General features: G+C 37.6%; 1 protein-coding gene across 11 annotated transcripts in view; it reads left to right on the top strand.

Annotated features, from left to right (window-relative positions):
• Positions 1 to 19,898, top strand: part of COL14A1 (collagen type XIV alpha 1 chain) — a 117,802-nt gene that overhangs the window by 21,192 nt on the left and 76,712 nt on the right. For all 11 annotated transcript variants that reach the window (XR_007376126.1, XM_048940798.1, XM_048940799.1 and 8 more), the window contains 6 exons: positions 11,108 to 11,263; positions 11,501 to 11,620; positions 12,503 to 12,667; positions 13,066 to 13,227; positions 14,691 to 14,842; positions 15,773 to 15,902. Coding sequence is in view for 10 of the 11 variants with exons in the window: in XM_048940798.1 (XP_048796755.1) it covers positions 11,108 to 11,263; positions 11,501 to 11,620; positions 12,503 to 12,667; positions 13,066 to 13,227; positions 14,691 to 14,842; positions 15,773 to 15,902 (885 nt within the window). In the remaining variant the exon portion in view is untranslated. The remainder of the gene's footprint in view (positions 1 to 11,107; positions 11,264 to 11,500; positions 11,621 to 12,502; positions 12,668 to 13,065; positions 13,228 to 14,690; positions 14,843 to 15,772; positions 15,903 to 19,898) is intronic.

Raw genomic sequence — 19,898 nt, 5'->3', positions numbered from 1 at the left:
GTGCTTGAATCATGCTGTAACGTACTTAAAGCATTCTGGACTGCCACAAAACCTTGGCAAGCATTTATAATTAGGCTTCCCTCAGCATACTCTTCTGACAACTCTACAATGGCTCAGCCCTAGGGAAAATTTTATAGATCCATTTTGGTTTCGGACTCTCACTTTTATTCTTGCCTCCTTTCTGAGCCTTCTTTTTTCTATCTAATGGAGAATCTGTGTTACGTTTATGTCATTTGCCACTAATGAAAGCAGCACCTGATCATCCGACTTTGCCAGTAAGCTTCTCACATGAATCCAGGTGTGTCAGTGATTTCCTGATGTAGTACTAAAATTTCTCCAATTTCTAAAGGAAGCCTATAAAGAGGAGGTAAGCCAACACTTTGAAGGGGTAGATAATAGCGGGACAAGGGGAACTGGTTTTAAGTTGAAAGAGGGAAGATTTAGGTTGGATATCAGGGGGAAGTTCTTTCCTATGAGAGAGGTGAGGTGCTGGAACAGGCTGCCCAGATTGGTTGTGGATGCCCCGTCCCTGGACGTGTTCAAGGTCAGCCTGGTCTAGTATTAAATGTGAAGGTTGGTGGCCCTGCCTGTGGCAGGGGGATTGGAGCTTGATGATCCTTGGGGTGCCTTCTGACCCTGGCCATTCTATGATTCTCTGCTCTGGAATCCATTTAGAACTTGCCCAGAAGATGTATCTGCAGACCCCCACCCATTCTATGTGAACGAGGCACGGCTTCTTTTTTGGTAGTGATTGTTTTTCCCCCATGCTGTGCAAGAGATGACTTCTTCCTCAACTTCAGGTGAAAATATCTGCCTAAAAACAGGACATGAGGAGGACTTAGCTGAATAGGTTTGGCATACGAATTTAGGATATCCCATCCAAGCCAGGTGTAATTTGATGAGAAGTGTTTGTCAAGTTTCTATGCCAGTCTATAAACCTTTGAACCACCATACAGAGCTTTGTACATTGGGAATTCCTTGCTAGCTACTGGATGACTTCCAGGAGGACTGTTGCAAGGGAACTCTTGAATAAACTCCCTCATTGTTTGGAAAGTTTAGCTCATTGTGTTTTGGATGATCGGTGCTTATTCCAAGAGTTCATCCTATGAATTTCTCTGGGGTGGACATGGCTAAACCTTTGAATTTTCTGACTGCTTGCAACTTGGATTTCCTTTTTTCAATGGCAGTGTTTTTATGGATCTGGCCACGATCCTTTGGCACACTCCTGCTTCCTGCCTCCCACAGCTGGAAAACCTGATAGGATGAATCAATACTGAGATGAGCAGATCTCTTAAATGCTTTCTCTTTGCCATCCTTCTGAGATTTTGAGAAAACCAAACATGCTACTACATTTACGGATTTTAGTAATGTATGTTTCCCTTAGTTGTATAGGAGACTGTTCTCCAGTATCAGATAAATGGAATCAGGGCACTTATCAGACCCCTTCTTTCATTTTGAATACAATACCCTGGATGACTTTGCCCAAGCCATTCTGTGATTCTATGGTTACTGTCTTGACAGAACCCAGACTCCATGGTCCATTGAGTATGTGATTGCAGCCGTGCGTGCAGCATCAGGTTCTGTAACACCACCATCATTATGGCCACAAGAACCTTTAAAAATAGGCTTAGAAGAAGAAGAATGGAGAATTGTGTTGCCCATAATCCATTGTAATGATAATCGTTCTATGCTATTTCTGTATCTTGGAAGTCTGTATGAATGATGTTTCTATTAGCACAGGTTTCTATTGGCCACTTGGAAGGAAAGATATGAAAGAGGGCGGTTTTTGTTTCTCTTTACTTCAAGGAGAAGGAGTATGCTAGTGACCCTGAGATATGGCACCTTTCAACATCTTTATCTATAAAGAGGTAAATGGCCACGAGTTTGCCTGTAAGTGTGTTGCAGTCAACTGAATAAGAGAGAAATATATTCTTGAGAAAAACCAAGATGCTAACTGGAGATTCAAAGGTTTGTTCAGGAAAGAAAAGCTTGATGTTAGAAGGTATGGTCAGTTTCAGTTTTTCACCTAGGATTCTGCTTAACTCATGGCTTCTCATCCTAGCTCTGTTGTTTTTCTTCTGTTGGTGTGTTATGATCACGTACATGATTATTGTTGTGTATTACCTCTCATACAATGTTCCACGCCAGTCAGAAGCTGAAGATTGGGCAGATTGCCTTTCTGTTATTTACAGTCTCCCTCCTCGTCCCTCTTTAGAAACTCTCTTAGAACACACCTGCTTTATGAAAAGTAGACACAGTGATGACAGATGTCCACAGAACCTGTAGCTCAGAAAAAAAAAAAAAGGTGCAATTTATAGCTCTCTTTCTACTAAACCGGTGTAGATAAAAACAACCTTTCAGCTTTGTCATGAAATGATCCAGCTCCTGTATCAGTGTGTTCAGTTTGTAACCCTTGAATTACAAAATCTTAGGTTAATAACCCTTAGTTTATAAGCTGTGTATGCTCATATGTTAGCACAGGAAGGACTTCTTGGTAAGTCTGAACTGTTTCCAACTGAACACCCTCCCCCAGCCCCATGTGGCTCTTTGGGGTTTTTTGGTAGTTTTCCTCAAGGCATTGACTTCTTTGTGTAATCAGTTCTTACCTGAAATGGGAGATTGCTCTCATACTTGAATGACTGATTAATAGAAGCCCAGGTGAGTGAACAGTCATTCTTTTCAGACTGCTTTTCAGCTCTTCAAGTTATTAGCTGTTGAACATCTATCCAATTGTCAGAATGCACTGGCATGGTTTGATTCTGCTGGCAGCAAGAGACTGTTACCTTAAGTCAGATTCAGGGTCTGTGTTGATATGTTTCATTACTTAAATATTTTCATTGCTACTATGCAGAGGCACTCCTTAACAGTTCTTAATCATGTGCCAGCATGAATTCTTTTTACTTCCATTTGAACCTACATAGTAGTGCATTTAAAATTTGTGTGTCAGTCTTGGAAGGTTGAGACAAAAAAAGCAATGGTGAGGTGGTAAAAGATTGCAACAGCACCTTCTGCTGCATTAATAAACACCAAGGTGGAAGACTGAGACTCTCTTGTAAGAAAGCTATAATCATAAAAGACTGATGCATCAACACATTAATCTGTCACTAAGCAGCATTGCTTTGTGCTCTTGGCTACAGCACATGAGATAAAGACTAACATTTGGTATCTGTTTTCTGGGACTGTGCTCCTTGAGATGGCCTTCTCATAAATGCAGCTAGAAGGTACTATGTCTTTTGCTTTTGAGCTGTTTGCTGTACAAGTTCCTTTTAAGGGATGCTCCTTACACTTTGAGAGGGAAGACTTGTTCCACAGTTTGTCTTGTTCATCTGATACTAACACTGTTGATAAACATTAAGCAGGAACTTGTAGTGAGAGGTGAGTTCAGGGTCATTTCCACCATCACTACTTATTGTAAGAGCACTACTTTGTGCTCTTTCTGGACCTGTTAACTCTGATTCTGGCTTTGTAACCAGCACTTTCTGCCTGGTGCCCTGTATGCTTAGTAGGCCTTGGTGTTAAGCTCCACCTCTTGGTATGAAAACTGTTCTTTAGTTGCTGAAACAATTTATTCACATGGCAGAGTAGTCCTTATTTTCCTTCGAGTAGGTATTCTCTTGCCTGTCTGGTTATTGGTACTGACTGTACTTGTCTGTCAGCACATAATGAGGGAATCCTTTTTCCTTATCCAACTGCCAGGTTTTGTATGTGTCTGTTTGGCTCATTATTCTTCAACAAATGGAGCTGTGGTATTCTCATACCTTGCTCTTCTGGAATCCTCTATCAAGCCCGTGCTCCTCTGGAGTGCAACCTTAATGTCTGAGCACATTAGATTACCTTGTATGCAGGAAGTTAGCAGAAGGAGGTCTACTGAGTGGTGCAAACAGCTGTATTTCAGGAGCAAATGTTAGCTTCGGGGGGTCTTTGGGATTGGCTTGTTTATGTAGTACTAAAAATTTCTTGTCTTTTGCACTGATCTTTCGTGAGAATGATGAAGGGAGTAAAGCTGTAAATTTTGTGCATAGGATGGTAGCTCTTTTGAAAAGACTAAATTGGCTGTAGCCTGTAAAATATCACTCGTATCTCATCACTCCTGTCCCAGCCTCCAGCGTCTGTCAGGCTCAACATTCAAATTCAGCTCAATGCCCAGGGGGCAGACAGGTGATGTCAAACTATGGCAGATGTTTCTGCCTTAAGTTTCATAATGTTGAATGTTTCTTTGTTCTGTTAAGAAGTAGCAATAAGCATCAGTTGGAAGCAATGATAATGTATCTGTCAGAGCTTGGTTGAGTTACTTTTATGACTTTGGTATGGCAGTTCTGCTTCCCTGTGTCTTAAAAAAGGAGAATGACGCTCTGAAGCTCATGTTTTGTCTCAGCCAAATGGGAGATCCTTTGCAAGCCTAATATTAATATTAATATTTTATTAATCTGAGAATGGAAAACAGATGGGGGTTGGGAAACCCTAAAATTGATGGAATAGAATGTAATTATGTCTTTATGATGCAGTGATTATTGGGAGGGAAAAAAAAAAGTAAGAACAACTGAAGAATTATTTATTGAATATCGAACAACTGTTGTGTGGGGAAAAAAAGCAAAAAAGATCCTTTATTGAGCTCCATAAAACTACTGGAATAACTGAAATTTTAATGGTTGCCTTCACCCTGCTTTTCAGAAACTGAGGTGATTTAAGTATATGTGTGCATATTGAAGAACAAACATAGTTTTAGATAAGGGCCAGGAGTTTCATTTTGATTACAGCCAAGTAATCTCTTTTCTACTACCTTACTTGTTACATTAAAGCTGTGTTTTATTTACAAGCTCAGGAGTAAACCAGCTCTCTATCAGGGTTTAAAGGAATTAACATGTACAACTTAATTAATATTCAGGATTTCTGAAAACTAATTTTGTCTGCAGTCCCCTGAGTAACTACCCTCTAGATAGGCAGAGAAAATGGTCTCAAAGATTTTATGATTCACTAAATCAAATGGAAAAAATAACCCTTAAATAAGAGAGTATTTGATACATAAGAATGTGGATAACAGTAATAATAGAAACACATCATTCTCTGTCTTAAAAAGTCATTAAGACTTTCAGACAGCATTTAAAACATTAATGCAGTCAGATGCAGAGCTGAGAGCAAACAAGTATTCTGTATGCTGCAGAATACTTTCGTAGGAGGGTTTGTGGAAGATCCTCAGAGTAAATGATTGTGACTGAATGGACATAGTATCTTGTCATTGAACTTCAATTTCAGGAAAGATTTCTGCAGTATGCTTTGTTCTGTATTGCTGTTGCCTAGTTGAAAGAGTTCTTAAAATAAATACGTTGAACTCAGTTTAAATGCGGAGTGGTTTAACATATTTTTTCTATCTATGTACACAGAAAAAGGGAGTTTGTTGCTGATATTTGGTGCTTCTGTGCTGTCAATCAACAGTGATCTGCCAGAAAACATTAGTGTTTTGTTTCATAGTTATTCTTCACATTTATTCTGTCACTCAAGTAAATTGGAAAGCTAGGGTGTAGGAAGAAAGTTCTGCAAGGCTTTGTAGGACGAAATCCTTGAACTTTTCAATAAGCTGGGGCTTGCTGCAGAAGTACAACTGTTACTCAGTGTGTATGGAAAGATGCATAGAAAAGAGAAGTATGCTTCTCTTTCTGACAGTTGAGAATTATTACTACTAAATGCAGATGGACATAGTAATATGTTTTATCATCTACTGCTAGTTAGTTTTGTGGCTTTATATTCAAAAGGTATACTTTCAATAACAATATTTATTTATGGCTATGTGCTTCATGAAAGAAGCAAAATACTGTTAAGCATACACAGCCAAATGTGCATAAAATCTTCTAAGCATGATTAGACAACAGATTCAGGAAATGCTAATGTTGAAACTCTCCAAAATAACAAATCTGTGGGCCTTCCAATTTGGCTATAGACATGTTCTAGAACAGAACATGGTGCATGGGAAAGAGCTGGCTGCTTTATTTTAGTTGAGGATTTTTTTAGGGAACAGAGATGAGCTTCTAACCTCATTGGGCTGCTCTTTCAACCTAATAATGTTCCAGCATTTGAGCCTTTCAAATTCAAGCCATGTTTGGATTTAGTTCAAAGAAAAGCAGCTATGTTGTATTCGTTTGTCTGGTCCATAGCCTGACATATGGGATCTGTTAAGCTGAGGTCTAAGTGCAATGATGATATCACCAGTGCAATAATATCAGTGTCAGAAGCGTGAACCAGTGAGCTGCTGCATTTTGGAACTGAATGCTGTCTTGTATCCCTCTATTTTTTAACCCTTAAAAAAAAAAAAAGTAATAATTAACTAATGTAGAATTGTATTGCCCTTGTCCTCACTTGTGCTCACAGTAGAGGACTGACTTTTCTTTGTTGGTCATGCTTTATTCACAAGGTATTTTTCACTTCTGTCAGTGTCTTGGCTTTTTCTCTTTGTTACCCCATGAAGGACTCTCCCCATCATACCTTGCTATTATTGACCTCCACTTGAACTTTCTTCCTTTACATTATTTGACTTTTCCACTGTGAAAAGGAATAAGAAGGGAAAAGAAGTATTGCAGACTCGGAAAGAATTATAGTCTTAACTTGTCCTAGCCGAAGTGTGTGTTTTGGCTCTTGAAAATGAGAACAGTTTCATACCAAAGGGAGGAAAAATATCAAATGTGTTTCTGCAAAATATATCATAGCTACATGCAAATTGAACTGGTTCTTGTAAGGCACTGAATCTCCCTGTGTGGCAGTGCCTCTATTTGCTGCTTCTCCCTTTGTTTTTCAAAGAACTTTCAAATATTAGCAGTATTAACTCCAAGCGTCAAAGAGCCACTATGACCTAAAAGTCATCATTTTTCTATTTGTTTCTGATTAAGGCTTTTTGTTTTTTTGACATTGTTTCTAAACTCATGGAATGCATGTATGAAAAAGATAATAATAGCAGGTTGAAAATGTAGCCATGGAGGGGTAGTTGGTGTTCTCAGAAGCTTGCAGACTCTGCTTTGTTCCATGCATCCTCACTGCTGCCAGAACCCCTCCCAGTCCAACTCTGTGCTCCATTTCCTTCATGGGATGTCTCAGGGGTCACATTTTGTAGGCTCCAGTAACTCTCCATTTTTTCAGAAGGATCAAGCTGGATAACTTTCTCAGCATTGCCATCATTGGCTTCAACAGAAGCCAAATTCTGACATGGGTCTTGGTAGTGCAATTAGAACTTAAACAGTGGAATTGCAGGCAACTGAGTCATCTTTAATGTCTGGAGCCTTGAGGGATCAAAGGAAGGAAACTTCATTTGGTAGATGCAAAATTATTTCAGTGATGGCTATTCTTTGAAAGATTTCCTTGAAACAAAGGCAGTTAAATTCATTTTTTCTAATGATGATGACATGACTGTGGGCAATACTGAAGTAGGTTTTGTGCAAATAACTTGTCTGAACACACAAGCCTTGCAGTTCTGAGTTGGTGTCTTTAAGGGTGAAACGCTAAGCCTCTTAAAGTTTTTCCCTTCATTTGTGAGGAAGTGAGCAGATTGAGCTCCTTCCTCTTCAGTGAACTGCTTGACAGAATGGCAAGTTCCTTTTGCCAATAATACGAGGAAGACTGTAAATTTGTTATAGAAGGATAGGGAATTTGTTACTTTCTCCTTGAGAACCCTCCCCAGCTGATGCACTGGAGAGAAGCCTGCCTTCTGACTTCTGGTTGTGTCATTTCCATCATTTTCCCTAATTGAAAAATTGCAGGCTCTATTACTGTTTGTTGTGGATTGCCATACTTGGAGTAGAACTAGAAAAATGCTATCTATGTAAGATTAGGAGACATTATACAAGATCAGGTAACAGGTCACCTCCCTACTATCCTGATCTTGGAACTGGTGTTTTACTAGTTTTCTTAATAAGTGGGTGAAAGGGAAATGAATAGCACAACCTGATCGCAGTGACGAAGTTTGGAGTGCACTGAAGCGCTGGGTTTTGAAATAATTTTTATATGAAATTATATGCTTTCATCCTCGTTCAAGAGATGTCTTTGAGGAAAATTGCCTGTTGAAATTATGTTCTGATGTTCAAAAATTTCATAATTATCCTCAAACACTATAAGAATCCATGACTATGTATGGTTGTATGAGAAGATCATTGGAAAAAGACTTTTGCTCGAACTGGTAATGGAAACTGGCTGTTCTCAGTGGGGTGTGTAAATTAGTCACTGCACAGTGTGTCTTTTAGAATAACTTTATAAGCTAGGATGATATGTGGTGTTTTTATTCCTATCAGGTTATGAAAATTTCTGTACAGGATGTTATTCTATTTAATATCTCACTGTTGTTTATTCCATTTTAGGGATCTTTCTGCAGTTCTATTAAGTACAACAAGGAGAAAACATAAGCAAATAGTGGGTGTACAGAAGTAACAAAACCTAAATGTTTTATGCAGAAAAGATTCAACAAGTATCTCCTATCTACGAAGAATGAATCGTATTTTCACATTGCAGTACAATCTTGGATCACACCACACATGCTAACAAAAAATAATTGAATGATGCTATTTACACTGATCTGATGATGTGGAAATAAAATATTGAAAGGAATGCGGTTATTGTTTTCTTTATTCTTCGATCTTTGCTGCACTGAATGGATTTACTAGAACCAATAAAGAGTTCTGTTCACAAAGCTATAACAGCAGTATTAAGCTTTGCATGCAAAACTGGTTGATAAGAAAATAATACAGCTTGGGCATCACAGTTAGCATAAAGTCATAGTTTTGAAGGGTTATGCAGCCACACAAATCCTGCTATCCTCACTAAGCTATACAATTCAGCTGCTGGGATCATACTGAAAAGATGCATCTGTGCTGCAGTGCAGCTGCTTGGATGTGCGTCAGGGGCTCATTCTTACTGGTGCTGAGTAGCATTTTACTTTGCCAGTAGTTATTTGAAGCTTTAGAAGCGAGTCAAGGCCAGTGCAGGAATGGCATAATTGAACTTTATGGCCAATGGAAGAGAAATACTTCAAGTAAGGCAGGCTCATTAAGAGGAAGTTTATTTGGCAAGGATGTTTAAAACAGATTTTGCCATGACCAGTAAGTTCCAGTTAAATCACAAAAAGGCAGATCTCAGTCCCACTGAAATCAATGGGAGTTTTCCTGTTGACTTCAGTAATAGAAAGATTTGGATCTCCTTTGGATTTATCTTCCAATTTAAAATTTTTCTGATGCTTACTAAATCTCCCCCAGTGTTTACATTTTAAAATGTGTTGCCAGTTCAAATAGCGTTGTCTTGTACTGTAAAAACTAAAATAAAACATTTATTTTGGCATCTTTGTAAGTGGAATTTTTGTCATGCGTTTAGAACTCATTCTACTCTGCTAACTGCACGTAGGAAATGTTCCTTTCTTGTTTAAAGACATTTTTAGTGCATGTTTAAGACATTAACTGTAACTGTATGGATTGTGATTCCTGTTAAGTGGATTTACACTACAGGAAGTATCTAACTCTTAATAATGAGCAATTTGTAAGTCCTTCTGCACATCAGATTATTTTTGCCTATGAGGTTATTGCTTTGCTTTTAATAATAAGATTGTCATTAATAATATGATATTGAAATGTTGGTTTGCTAACTATGTGATTTATTCTTTCTTTAATAGGAGAGCTCCTTGTGAGTTCATGCTGTGCACCTTTTTGATAACTTCTCACTGAATAATTTTTTTTATTTTCAGAGCATCTGCTCTCAAGATCAGCTTGTTTCTAATAATTCTGTACTCAGTTGATCATTGCTGTCAGTACTACCCTGTATGTTAGCATCCTTTGTCAACCAATTTATGTAATGGGTGCTGATGAAGAAGTTGAGATGCAGCTTACTTCACTAGTCAGCATGTTTTTTGTTGTTTTTTCTTTCTGCGTTTTATCACGCATGATATCTCTTATAGCATGCTTAATTTTGTCTTTTCTTCTTCCATCCTTATTCTGTAGTCAGTCTTGTAGGTGGTTTGCTGTTTTTATATTTCAAACATAAGCTTTGGTTTGACATACCTGTGTAACATCATACGTTTTTCCTCCCTCCACTTCAACCTTACTTTCAGCAACCTTACTGTTACAGTAATGCAACCACTTCTGTGGGTTTTGGCTATTCTGTCTGAGATTACGGAAAACATTCCTCACACACTTCCATGGTATGCATTCCAGTTCTTTGCTTTCCAGTCGTTTTCCCTAACTGAATATGGTAACATCTTCTTAGGCTTCTCAATTTGTTAACAATTCATTTCTCTAACAGCTGCCTTATTAATCTTGTAGTTTGTGTATAAACTCTGATCCCATTTCCTCAGATTTCTCCCTTGGTTAGCTAAACCAAAGAGACTACTAATACTTAGCATCTCTACTGATTTTCACCAGGTCTTTTCTTTTGATTTTTTTATTGTCTTTTTGCTTACATTTTCATACATCCATAAAAGAGGCATCAAATTAATCATTATATGGTACTAGTTCATATACAGTTTGTGAATTTGAATTCAAATTTATTGTATTTTACCTTTGCTGTATTAAATGCATCCTCCTTCAGTTTAACACAGCTTATTCAATTGGCCTTCATTTTTACTCTAGACTCCAAGGGTGAGATTTACTTAAGTTTAGAAGTCTCTAATGACAGCTGAAGAAGTTTTCTTCAGAGCGGTTCAGATGAGCTATGCAAATATCCGATTTTCTATACTGACTGTAAAAGGAGTCTAGATAACTCTTGGAGCTCTCTGCATTGTCCAAACTGAAAATTAAGCGTCAGAAATTCTATATCACATGTGTATATTCTTGTGAATATGTGAAAATGAACAACAGGTTTGGTTGCATTATATGACAGTTACCTTTCTCTTTCTGAAGTACTGTATTTTTAGAAGCAGCATTTCTTTCTCGTAGGTCTCCAAAGAGTAATTTTGAACAGCTGAATCAATCATGGCCGAACTATTCTATTATGGAACTTAGGACAGATATGTTTAGTGATTTTGCTTTCTTCTCACTTTGCCCCTGGAAGACAACCTGGTAGTCTTACTGAGAAGAATGTATAAAACTGTGTAGTTACAGTTTTATTATTTAATTAAAGATTTTGTTTTCATCTTAATGATTTACAGGAAACCTGTTTACCTGTAAAACTCCAGCTATTGCAGATATTGTGATTCTAGTAGATGGTTCCTGGAGTATTGGCCGATTCAATTTCAGACTTGTTCGACTGTTCCTAGAAAATCTCGTTTCTGCTTTCAATGTGGGATCTGACAAAACAAGAGTGGGTAAAGTATCATTTTTTTTCACGATATTTAATTATCTTAGCACTTGAAAAGAAAGATTTTGAAAGTGAAAGGAGTTGCCACTAAGAACAACATTACACTACTGTGGTTCTTTTAACATCAAGCAATACAATTTTCCTGTTACAGTTGCAAGCTGCTAGTAACCACATGTGTATAGTACATATACTTGAAAAAAATTGCTTTATTTTCTAATGCAGCACTTTTATTTTGGTATATCAGGTCTTGCACAGTACAGTGGTGATCCCCGAATTGAATGGCATTTGAATGCTTATGGCACAAAAGATGCTGTATTGGATGCAGTCCGTAATCTACCATATAAAGGAGGGAATACACTAACAGGTACAGTGTATGTTTTAACTTGAGCACTTTATTAAAATAAAAAACGTCCAGCTGCACAAACTGAGAAGTTTTAGATCTTTCTATAAAATGGATGTTTGTTTTGCAGCATGCTAATGGCTTAATCCAATGTCTGTTTAGTATTTCTGAAGTGCTTATCTTACTGGCTCCACTTCTTTCTAGTCAAGAAAAGGTCTCATAAAACAGAATATACACAGACTTTCTGTGGATGACATGAAATCTTCTACCTGTGAAGAAGAAAGTGCAAAATCCATTCATAACGTTCTTGCACAAAGTTTTGTTCTAGGAAGGAAAGAATGCTGCTTTAATGTCTGACAACTGGCAATAGTAACTATTCATATGTTTTGCTGGGGCTTTTAGATTTCTACTGACCTTACTGTAGTAGAGTACTAAAGCCCCAGAAGGAAAGCCCCAGCGTTGGATAAATGGAGACCTGTCTACCTAGGATAAATACAGTCTCAATACAACTCCAGTGTCATCAAAGTAGCTGTTAAAAATAGTAACTTTCTTATCAGGAGAATGCCTTATCCAAATGCTGCTTTTCTTCAACAGCCTTTGTTTTTGTAAAAGTGATTGTAGTGGGTCAGAGAAACTAAAAATGTCAAGTTTATAGGAAAGTCAACTTGGGCTTCCATAGCCAGACTAAAATACACTGATTGATTAAAAGACTGCTAAAAATGAATGTCATCTCCGCAGTTTAGTTTCCTGTTGAAATATATTCTTTCACTAAATAAGCTATTCTTTCGTACTCGTTCTTCATGGAAAGGTTTCTCAGGATCTATAAACTGAGTGGAGATATAGACATTGTGATCTGAGAAAAAAATAATGGATATTTTTCCATCATAAAATGCTTCTTTTTTTCAGGTCTTGCATTAACTTACATTTTGGAGAACAGTTTTAAGCCTGAAGCTGGTGCAAGGCCCGGGGTATCTAAAATCGGTATATTGATCACTGATGGGAAATCCCAAGATGATGTTATCCCTCCTGCTAAAAACCTACGGGATGCAGGCATTGAGCTGTTTGCCATCGGTGTGTATTCTGCCATATCTATATGTAGTGTGCCATTACACTTCGGTGTATTTCTATCTGTTATCCTGTATATTAAGTAAGTGCTATTTTATATCTATATCCAGTCACTATAATCCTTAAATTAAATCTTCTTTAGTATGTTTCCCAGCACATTACAACTGTAACTGGAATTTACTGGGATGCATTCATGCAATACTATCAAGAGACAGTTGGAAAAATGCCAGATATGCGGGCAGAATTCAACATTTTGAAGTAACATCTTAACAATGAAGTTACAGTCGATTATTAAAACAAATAGAAAGAGCTGGATTTTATTAATTTTTAATGAGTTTCTATCAAGGCAAGATGTTTTTTCTTTTGTGTTTCAAACATTCTCTTTGTTTTTGTTTTCAATAAAGGTGTGAAGAATGCAGATATAAATGAACTCAAAGAAATTGCTTCTGAACCTGACAGTACACATGTTTACAATGTTGCTGACTTCAACTTCATGAATACTATTGTCGAAGGTCTTACCAGAACAGTGTGTTCACGAGTAGAGGAACAGGAAAAGGAAATCAAAGGTGAGTAAGAATTAATCTAACTTGGTATCAACTTCCAGCTACAAATCCTTTTCTGAATATCTGCAGTTCTAAGCTGGCTTTGGGCATTTGAGTCGAGCTGGATATTCCTTTGCTCACAAGAAGGTAAACTATCAGGGAAGTTGTCTTCCCAGGTATGTTTTTTTCTTGTTTCAATATCTTTGCTCTTTGGCTCTTTTTCTTTGATTGTGCTAAACACTGTAATATTTTGTAGTAAACAAGTAAACAAAACCAAACAACAACAACAAAACCAAAACAAACAAACAAACAAAAAAACAATCAAAAAACCCAACCATTCATTCTGCTATGCTTATCTCAAAGTACTGAGCAGGGGGAAAAAATAATAATACACAGCTTTGGAGGTGAATTGCTTTAACAGCTGTGCATGGAATTGTTGCGTCTGTGCTGTTCTTTCCATCTCTTAAATTGCTATTTTTATTGTTGCCTAAGCTTTTGAAATTTGCAGGTTTTAAGATTACTTTGTATCTTCCTGATAGTTGTTTTTCTTGCTCATTTAGTACATTTCTCAATTATATTTTAAAGTGTAAGAAAAGGTGGTGGTGGACAGCACTGTTCCTATATTAAAAAGAAAAAAAAGCCTCTCCAATTATAACGTTTTTGCTTTTCTGAACGAAAGAAATGTCTATGAGAAAATGCTGGAATTCGTCAGAGTAACAGTCCTACCTGAGAAAATCTCTGTGGCTTCAGTGGAATTTGCTCATATTGCTTGGTTTGTGATTCTGTGATATCACAGAAATGCTGAATAATTTTTCAATAAGTACAGAAAACTATCTTTCACACATTTCTACCTAATTCAGTAAAAAATGTATATTAGTGTGGTTTCACTGTTTTTCAGTTTTGGTTCAGCTTGAGACTGAAAGAAAATATTAGTGCTGTCTTGTGAACGGAACGAGCAGTAAATTGAGAAAATGAGAGGGAAATGATGGAAAAAGCATGAATAGATGAGACATCTTTGTGGAGAGAAATGATTGCTGGAGAAGATGACCATTGAGTATATCTTTTGAGTGTGCTGACAGCCAGCATATCAATTTCTGACCTGCAGAATAACACAGGAGATCACAGCTCTTTATGTACATGGATGTTTTTCATAACTGGGAGGAAGACACCTGGGGAAAAAAAAAAAAGAAAAAGATGCTGGAACGTGTGGTAGGAGGAAGGACAGGAAGGCTTAGTTCTGTATTTTTTCCTATTTCATATAAAGCTTTTTGCAATATCAGAGAGCCTTAGTTCTTTAGGAACTCCATGTGCAGCGTTCATTATTATTATTAGCTGTTTGTTTCCGTTGCAGCTTACCTAAATAAAAGCACAGTAGCCAATTGTTAGATTTACTGATGAGGAGAGATCTTTGCAGCTTCAGTAAATCTAGCAAACCAAATAATTATTTTGCAGAGAAGAATAAGAAATTTCTGTTGTCCTTAACCTAGGAACAATTGCTGCTTCACTTGGAGCTCCCACTGATTTGGTCACGTCTGATATAACAGCTAGAGGATTCCGTGTCAGCTGGACTCATGCTCCAGGCAAAGTGGAAAAATACAGAGTTGTGTATTATCCCACTCGAGGAGGACAGCCTGAAGAGGTAAGAGGATACAAGCTACCCAGAAGTTTTTAAATAGGAAGAACTAACCCGACAGAAAATCCATGGCCGTATTTAAATCTACCACAAAATTGCCTGTTTGGGCTTTGAGGCACACCATAAATCTGGTCACGTATGATGGGGTTGCAGGTCAGTGGCCATGTTGCATTTCTGTCATGTAATGTAAAGTAAATGTGTTATAAATGTGTGAGCACTTTTGAGGGGAGGGGTGAATTGTGCCTTCAGTAAGGTGCCTATATTTTTATTTGCACATACAGATACTTGAAACAAACTGTAGCAACTTCCCCTGTGCTATTCTGTTTGCAAAAACAGAAGTATGAGGTGATGGTAAGCCAGATTTTGGGTTCTAAGTACAAATAATTCAGAAAAGGAAGAAAATATGAGTCTACATTTTGGAATGTCTACATTTAATCAATGAAAATGTACTGAGATGCTTACTTTGATAGGAATTAGAGGCATTCTGGAGGTGGGCAAAAAATGCAGTAGAACAAGATTTTGGCTTTGGCTGACACCTCATGAAAGTAAACAGAAATGTAGAAAAAGAAAAGGATTTTGCTAAGGATATGTTTAATCACTTTTTTCTCTAGAAGCATTGGATTTAGCATGGCCATGCATCAATGTCAACTGGTGTTTATGTATGCAGTACTAAAGGAATATTTCTGATAATGTAGTAGTTTTGTTAAAAAGTGACCAATACACAAAGTTAAACTGCACTGCGTACACTCTTCTAAATAGTGTCTTTATTCTGAATGGATACTTCCATCAGCTAAACGTTTGAATTATGCACATACTTTTTTCAGATGCCTTACTGTACACAAAGGTAGCAAGAGTAAATTCATTATATGAATTGGATTCGGTAGCTATACAGTTAATTTGCCATATGCATATTTAGTTGAACTTTCTTCTAAACAGGTTGTGGTAGATGGAAGTTTATCAACAGCAGTTTTGAAAAACCTGATGTCTTTAACTGAATACCAGATAGCTGTATTTGCAATATACTCAAACGCTGCTAGTGAGGGCCTCCGTGGAACTGAAACTACACGTGAGTATCCTAATCATGTTTGCTATGGATTTGACTGTCTGTTTTTAATCATACCATGTAAACATTAGTCTTTGTGAAGAAGAGCTAGAGAAGGGAGTCTTTTTAAGTTTAGCTCCTTTTAATGCATTTGTTTTAAATTAATTTGTTTGAATTAATTCTGGGCTAAGTTCCTGAGTCTGAATGCTCCGCAGGTCTTTAAACACTGAGCAAGGCTTTATTTGTCTCTGGGCTGAACTTTGAAGTCAGTTGTATTGAACACTCAGTTAGAACTCTCCTAAGTTTTGGCTGTGGGAACTAAGCTTTAAAAATAAGGTTTGTAGCTGAAAATTATCTTATGAGAGCAGTATTTGGTGGGACCACACATAACAGCATGTAATTCCCATCAGTACCAAATATTTGAAGGTAACATCTGTATGTTACTTTCTCAATCATTCCATTGATTTTCTATCAGCATAGGTTTATGAAGGGGAAATCATGTTTGACCTCCTGAAGTTCACAAAAGGCAAGTGCAAAGTTCTGCCATTGGGCATGCATAAACCCAGGCACTTGTTAGAGAAGGACCTGATTGTCTTTGTAAACAACAAGTGAGGCATGTGCCAGCAATGCACCCTTACAGAAGCACCTCCAGGCTGTGCTAGGCAGAGCTTTGCCAGCTAGTGATCCTTCCCCTCAGCTCAGTACTGGTGCAGCCACATGTGGAATGCTATGTCCAGTGCTGGACTCTGCAGTAAATGAGAGATGGGGAGTTACTGAAGTAAGTCTAGCAAATGACCGCAAACATGATGAAGTGGTTGAAGCATCTTTCATAAGATGAGAGGCTCAGCCAGTATTAGAAGACTCAGAGGAAATCCTAGGAATGTGTAAAAATCCCTGGTGGAAAGGAATGAAGAAGAGGAAGCCAGACTTTTCTCAGTGGATCCCACTGACAGGAGTCAATGGGCACAAATTAAAAAAACATTGAAAGAAACAAAAGAACAAAAGAAAGCACTGTTTTACTGTCATGTCAAACACTGGATGAAGTTGTCCAGAGAGACTGTGGAGTCTACATCTGTGGAGATATTTAAAACCCAACTGGATGTCGTCAGCAATGTGCTGTAGCTGAGCCTGACTGAACAGAGAAACTATACTAAATGGTCTCAAGAGATATCTTCCATCCTCAATAATTCTTTGATTCTCTGTAAAATCTAATCTTGCCATTTTGAAAGTAACATAAAAATGGATCATATAAAATTATCTGAGATTTGCATTTTTGTCTCAGTCTCACAAAATTTTATTTCCAGCTGTATTTTACCCCGTAATACAGTGTTAGGAATTGTTTAATTTATTGAAGCAGAGACACTTACTGAGCTAACAGGATCATTTCCTATTGCACCTGGTATTTCTTTGAAGTCACTTAGTCAAGTTCTGACTGAGCCCAGCCCTGCTGACTTTGAGATCTGATCAGATCATGCGCCAAGGTCATGTAGCATCAAGAACCATTTTGATAGTGTGTTAGAAGTAGTAGTTTGACATGTGCAAGTATTAATCATTTCAGATGATAGAAATCATGCAGTTTAAATGTTTTTTTTTTTTTTATCCTGATAGAAAACTACGAAAATTATAGTTTGCCTTCTTGCCTTTGTGTGAGAAACTGACAGGTTAAAATTAGCCACTCATATGAAGACTAGCCCACTTGCTATACAAAAGAATAAAAGTGTGTCATAGGTGTGTGAAATGTATACAGACACACAAAATATGCATAATGCTACTACTTAATATTTAAAAGTGACTTAAGAGACACTTCTAGCTAGAAATAAATATGAAATGCAATCACGTTTTCATTTGTTACAAATATATTCCTATCTGTTCTAATTTATTCCAGTTGTTTTTTCGCTATACCTGTGGTTTAGTTTATCTCCACAGCTTTATGAGGATAACCTACAAACTGTCTTAAGATGCAAATTGTCATTCTCTCATTGTTTATATTTCAGATTCTGAGCACTTCAGCTGAAAATTCCAGCAGAAAACACCCCTTGTTTAATTTCCAGTCACTTCTTTGTTAATTATTATTTTAATGATTATTTATAATATTAAGATTATAATGCCGTTTGTATTACTAGAGTATCTAGGATATCTAGTGTTCCTGTTAAGACCATGAGTTGTAAAGAGAATGCCTCTCTTGGAGTTATGTACAATCAAAATAAGCAATAATACAGGTGATAATTGCTGTCTGTATGACTGCGGCAGTCTGAACAGGAATTAGAGAATGTGCTGGAAAACACCTTCAGAATGCTTTATTATTTTCTTTCTATAGCATATCAGAGATCTGAGTAGACATCTGAGGAATGAAACCAAAGTAAATTAGAAATGTTTGTGGGTAGTTTCTTCTTATAGTGAAACTTAGAAATACAGAATATGAGATAGAGGTAGACTTTAAGATTCTCAGTATCAACAGCAGGTAGTCTGAAAGGTTTGGTAGTGAAGGTGGGTAACCTGAAAGTGGAAACCTAAAGAAAGGCCTGAGCTGAACCTTTGTCCAGGTTTACCAACAAACTTTGTGAACAGCCACAATGCAGAAAAAAGGATGACACTGGTGTATGTTGTGTGCAGGAAAATATGATCTCTGTTAGATCTTGTTGAACATAATCTAATAGGTGTACACCTCTCTGAAGATGTAAAACAGAGAGGCTACAGTTTTTCTTTACACAAGGAGATTGAACTATTAGAATTGTAATGAGAATTACTTGCTGAATACGTGTTTGCATACTAGATTTCTCAGAAAAATGCAAAGTAGATTTTTCTGGAACCTTAACATGCAATCCTTTGTAGTCTCTTTGAGTTTCTAGTAGGAAAGGAGTAATATCAATTACCAATTGCCTTCTTTACCTGTCAAACCCTTTAATTCATTTCAGGAACTATTTTCAGTGTTTATGTTCCAAGGAAGCATATAAAGTGCAGCATAGGAAGCATATAAAGTGCAGCATAGGAAGTTCTGCACAAACATGCGCAAGAACTTCTTTACAGTGAGGTGACGGAGCACTGGAACAGGCTGCCCAGGGAGGTGGTGGAGTCTCCTTCTCTGGAGATGTTCAAGACCTGCCTGGATGCCTACCTGTGCGACCTGCTGTAGGGAACCTGCTTTGGCAGGGGGGTTGGACTCGATGATCTCAGGAGGTCCCTTCCAACCCCTACAATTCTGTGATTCTGTGAAAGTTCCCTTATATCTATCCAATTGAGGGGAAGAAACAGAGGACAGTCAGAGAAAGGCTGCCCTAGAAAGTTACAGACATGCAAAGAAATAATCAAGATGTGGTTTATCTCTGTGTTGCTTTACCAGTGTCATAAATCCACAAATAAATCTCGTAATAATGTTTGAATTTCACTCAGCTTGCTTAGTCATTCTCACTAGTTTAGCATTCACAAGATTTGTGATGGATGATTTTGTTTGTCTTATGTAATCCCACTGACACAGGCCTGGGAGTCAGTTAGTACTCTCCAGGATTTAAGCACATAGCAGCTTGTGGTCATCATATTTTGCTGCGTGCAATTTACTCATTCAGTGTTTCCTCCAGGGTGTCCTACATCATGGCTGTTTCTCCCACGCCCTGGCTTGGGAACTATTGCTGTAAAAAAGCCACCTCTGGGGGCTTGTTCGTTTTACCAACCTTGCCCATTCTTCAGTAGCAAGTGACTGTCTGAATACAAATCAGGGAGGAGGGAGGGTAAGATCTGAACAGAGTGATTTGGTGCTTAAAGAACAGAAATCCTCGCACTTGAAATGTTCAAAACCATCTAAGACAAAGAGCTGCAGTGATTTGTAAGGGCTAACTCTACCCTTTAGAGGGCATTAGAGTTGGTTAGATCATAATTTCCTGGTTTCTATAATTCTGCAGACATCTATGTGCTAATTAACTCTTCATAGCTGTGGGACACAGACAGCAATTCTGTGCTTGGAGATAGCCAAATTCCCGTGTGGTTTTTGTGATAAAATAAACTGAAAACGCTCTGGTCATTCAG

Source organism: Lagopus muta, chromosome 3 (assembly GCF_023343835.1).
Source record: "Lagopus muta isolate bLagMut1 chromosome 3, bLagMut1 primary, whole genome shotgun sequence".
Lineage (NCBI taxonomy): Eukaryota > Metazoa > Chordata > Aves > Galliformes > Phasianidae > Lagopus > Lagopus muta.
This window is presented reverse-complemented; position numbering and strand designations above follow the sequence as displayed.